At 42.5% G+C, this 4,442-nt stretch overlaps 1 protein-coding gene across 1 annotated transcript in view; it reads left to right on the top strand.

Annotated features, from left to right (window-relative positions):
- Window positions 1-4,029, top strand: part of LOC108517983 (carbonic anhydrase 5B, mitochondrial-like) — a 27,263-nt gene extending 23,234 nt beyond the window's left edge. The window contains exon 3 of the mRNA XM_017856110.1: window positions 3,686-4,029. Coding sequence (XP_017711599.1) covers window positions 3,686-4,029 — 344 coding nt within the window. The remainder of the gene's footprint in view (window positions 1-3,685) is intronic.
- Window positions 4,030-4,442: the final 413 nt, after the last annotated feature.

A 4,442-nucleotide genomic window follows, 5' to 3' on the forward strand; every position in this document is an offset into this window, starting at 1 on the left:
GCAATTGGATACGTTACAGGGCATATGTTTATTTTATTTTTTATTTTGCCTTTAAAAGAGATGTTTATTCATCATGAATATGAATCCAAGTGTTTGGGTGGATATAACAGAACCAAATGTAACAGAAATTTAAGATCATCTTTCCCCTAAGATGAAAATATATGATATTTTACTGGATAAAATTACTAAACATTTTTAGACCCTGAGGTTGTATATTTTATGATGTTGGCCGCTGCATGGTTGCCATGATAGCTTTTCAAATTGTTAATTTATTTCTTTTAAAATGTCCATTTTATTTTACATTCAGGGGTTACATATGCAGATTTGTTACATGGGCATATTGCATGGTGATGAGGTTGGGCTTCTATTGATCCTGTCACCCAGATAGTGAACATAGTACCTAATAGGATGTTTTCCAGAAGGGCATATGTTTAATAAGATACCACAGGGCAACAAAAAAGGAGGAAGATGTGGCTCCTGCCCACAAGGAATTTGCATTCTAATTAGATTATGACAGTATAGCCCAGATTCTGTTTCAGATGTGTCAGTTCATGTGCATTTTCCATTTTAGATTTCTGAAACAGAAACTTCTTGTTCTTTAAAGTTCTTGTTCTTCACAAGTTGTTTTATACTAAGGAAAGAAAAAAAAAATAAAACACAGAACATTGGGTTCAGACCTCTCCAGAGATGAGAGTACTGCATTATATGAAGAAATAGAAAGAAAAGAATATTATGAGTTTGCATGCACCTTTTATCTTTAGACCAGGGTTTCTCAACTTTGGCACTATTGGCTTTTGGATCAGAATGGTTTTCTTCTGGGAGCCCATCCTGTGCATTGTAGGATGTTTAGCAGCATCTCTGGCCTCTAACCACTAGATGTCACTAGCATGCTCTCCCAGTTTTGCCATCCGAAAATGTCTCCAGACATTGCCAAATGTTTTTGGGGGACTGAATTGTTCTCTCTGTTGAAAACCACTGATTTAGGCACTCTCAGGAGAGCTCTTTGTCTGTATTGCTGGAGCACTTTTATAAATAAAACAAAACAAAACACTAAGACACGAAGGTTAAGATACTGACTTACGGTCAGGCGCAGTGGTTCAGGCCTGTAATCCCAGCACTTTGGGAGGCCGAGGTGGGTGGATCACTTGAGACCAGGAGTTCAAGTCCAGCCTGGCCAACATGGCGAAACCCCATCTCTACTAAAAATACACAAAAGTTAGCCGGGTGTGGTGGCATGCGCCTGTAATCCCAGTTACTCAGGAGGCTGAGGCAGGAGAATCGCTTGAACCCAGGAGGTGGAGGTTGCAGTGAGCCAAGATCATGCCACTGCACTCCAGCCTGGGCGACAGAGCAAGACTTCGTCTAAAAAAAAAAAAAAAGAAAAAGAAAAAAGATACTGACTTCCAGCTTTCAGCAATTCCCGAAGGAAGAGGATTATCTGCTCTGTCAGAGTAAACCAGGGGCAGGTTTCTGCTTTTTATGGAAATAGGAGGATGATGCTGCCGCTGACGGGGCATTTGACAGAGTAACAAAACAACTACCTTAGTCTCATCGTTTTTTGTTTTTTTTTTTTTGAGACAGTCTTACTCTGTCACTCAGGCTGGAGTGTAGTGGCACAATCTCGGCTCACTGCAACCTCCATCTCCCGGGTTCAAGCGATTTTCCTGCCTCAGCCTCCCGAGTAGCTGGGACTACAGGCGTGTGCCACCACACCCGGCTAATTTTTTTTGTATTTTTAATAGAGACGGAGTTTCACTGTGTCTTGATCTCCTGACCTTGTAATCTGCCAAAGTGCTGGGATTACAGGCGTGAGCCACTGCGCCCGGCCAGTCTCATCCTTATTCTTAGTGGTAGGGCGAGATGCAGAGGGTCGTTGGTAATGATTTCTCTCATGTTTCTCCTAGTTTTCCTGTTGTTCTTGATCCTACCCATCCATGGTACTTCTAAAGGACAGGCAGCTGGACCACCCCAAACTGATACACATTGGTTCTGCTCATCACACATGGGGTCTCAACAGGCCGATCTGTGTTATCAGCAAGTCTGCTGATACTTATCAGGGACTTGCTACAGAGACCTGGTGCTTGACTCTGGAGGACAATCAGCATCAGCAATGTCTTCAGTGCCTGTGGGGGATGAATTGTATGTGTACACCTTAATAGATAATCTCCACATCCCTGTAACACACTGCAACCTCCAGGGACCTTAGCAATGCCGATATTCTAGTCAGGTTTTGCAGGATGGCTGCCTGGTCCTCAGAGTTTGCTTACATAGGAGGTGAACTCAACTCAGCATGCACAGTTATGTGGGGCAAGCATCTTACAGGATGCAGGCTACGCAAGCCTTGATTTCTACCAGCCAACCAATTAAACACTGACAATACTGATTGAATGTTTCCTTTCCCAAAGTTCTCCCATTTCCTTTTTTGAAAATAAATCTGTTATTGAAGATTGAATTAATTTGTCTTTGTATTTAAAGCCACTTTGGGGAGTTGGGGCTTGGGAAATTCTCAATGAAGAAAAGAAACTCATTTTTGAATACCCTATTTCCACATGGCACTAAACTCCATGCATTATGCTGTGATCACAGCACAGATTGCACTTGGTTTAGGTGAGCTTAGTAGGCAGACTGAGATGTGTTGGTTTTGCAAGATGCCAAAATGCTATTCCTCTGCCAGGTGCTCTCTGACCTATCTTTATCCTCTACTTTTGTCTATCGATTAAACCCCTAAGTGGCTGTATTGGTCGGGGTTCTCCAGAAGCAAAATCAATAAGGTATATAGATAGAGAGATAGATGAGCAGGAATTTATTAGTGGCAATTGCTCACACGATTATAGAGGCTGAGAAGTCCCATGACAGGCCATCTGCAAGCCAGAGACCCTGAGATACTGGTAGTATGGGACAGTCCAAGACAAAGGCCTCAGAACCAGGGAAGCTGATGGTATACCTGTCAGTCTGAGGCCAAATGCCTGAGAACCCAGAGAGGTGCTGGTGTTAGTTCTGGAGTCCAAAGGCTGGGAAGCCTGTACCTGTTACCCAAGGACAGGAGCAGAAGAGTGTATCCAAGATCCAGCAGACAGATGGGCACATTCAGTTTTTCCATGTTTTTGTTCTTTCTGGACCCCCAGCAGTTTGGATGATACCTGCCCACATTGAGGGCGAATCTTTCCCACCTAGTCCACTCAGAATTACATGCTAGTCTCCTCTGTAAACACCCCCAGAGACACACCCCAAAATAATGCTTTACCAGGTTTCTAGGTATTCTTTAATCTAGTCAAGTCAACACCTAAAAGTAACTATCACAGTGGCTAATTCCTAAGGCTTTTAGTTTCCATTAGCCCTGACAGGTTCTCCAGAAGTACAGTAGACAGGCTTTGTTTTCTTTTTTTCTTTTGAGACATGGTTTGGGTCTGTCACCCAGGCTGGAGTGCAGTGGTGCGATCATGGCTCACAACAGCCTTGACCTCCTGGGCTCAAGCAATCCTCCCACTTTAGCCTCCCTGGTAGCTAGGACTACAGGTGTGTACCACCATGCCTGGATAATTTCACTGTGTTTCCTAGGCTGGTCTCGAACTCCTGGCCTCAAGTGATCCACCTGCCTTATCCTCCCAAAGTGCTGGGATTATAGGAGTGAGCCACCGCACTTGGTCCAACAGTCTTGATAATAGCCTGACCTGCTTTCTCCTAGTGCATCCACTCTGGGAGAGCGTGGACCTGGTTCCCGGGGGTGATCGACAATCACCCATCAACATTCGGTGGAGGGACAGTGTTTATGATCCTGGCTTAAAACCGCTCACCATCTCTTATGACCCAGCCACCTGCCTCCACGTCTGGAATAATGGGTACTCTTTCCTCGTGGAATTTGAAGATTCTACAGATAAATCAGGTGAGGGCAAGATCTGGTGGTCTTGTAAGGAGTTAAAGAAACAGTGTCGTGTTAACACGGACACATCAAACTCTCACCATGACAGTGTTGACCTCTTTGTTAGCAATGGCAAGGAACTCATTGATCTTAACTTTTTGAATGTGTGAAAAAAATTCCTTCTAGTTTTATGCATATTTTCTTCAACTAGTATAGGTAGTATTTTAATTAATAAATTTATCTCTCTCTCTCTATGTGTAGATTTATAATTGGTATAGAGCATAGGTGTGAAATGGAAGTTTTGCCAGAAATTTAGTTTGTATGTGTATATTGAATATGTACTAATTTTTTCCTTTGCTTGTTGACTTTACGAGAACTTTTACATTAAACAGTAACACTGTTTAATCAGATTTAACTTAGCAGATTACAATACACTTGAAATGGGGCCAAAAGAATAGTCATGTGTGTATTAGGTTGCAAAGACTAGTCATATATTAGAGAAATGGAAATTATGATCTGGTAATTTTGTTAAATACACAGTATTACCTACTTAGTGTAAAAGAACGCTTTAAAAGAGTTTTTC

This window comes from Rhinopithecus bieti, unplaced genomic scaffold (genome assembly GCF_001698545.2).
Source record: "Rhinopithecus bieti isolate Rb0 unplaced genomic scaffold, ASM169854v2 scaffold_43991, whole genome shotgun sequence".
Lineage (NCBI taxonomy): Eukaryota > Metazoa > Chordata > Mammalia > Primates > Cercopithecidae > Rhinopithecus > Rhinopithecus bieti.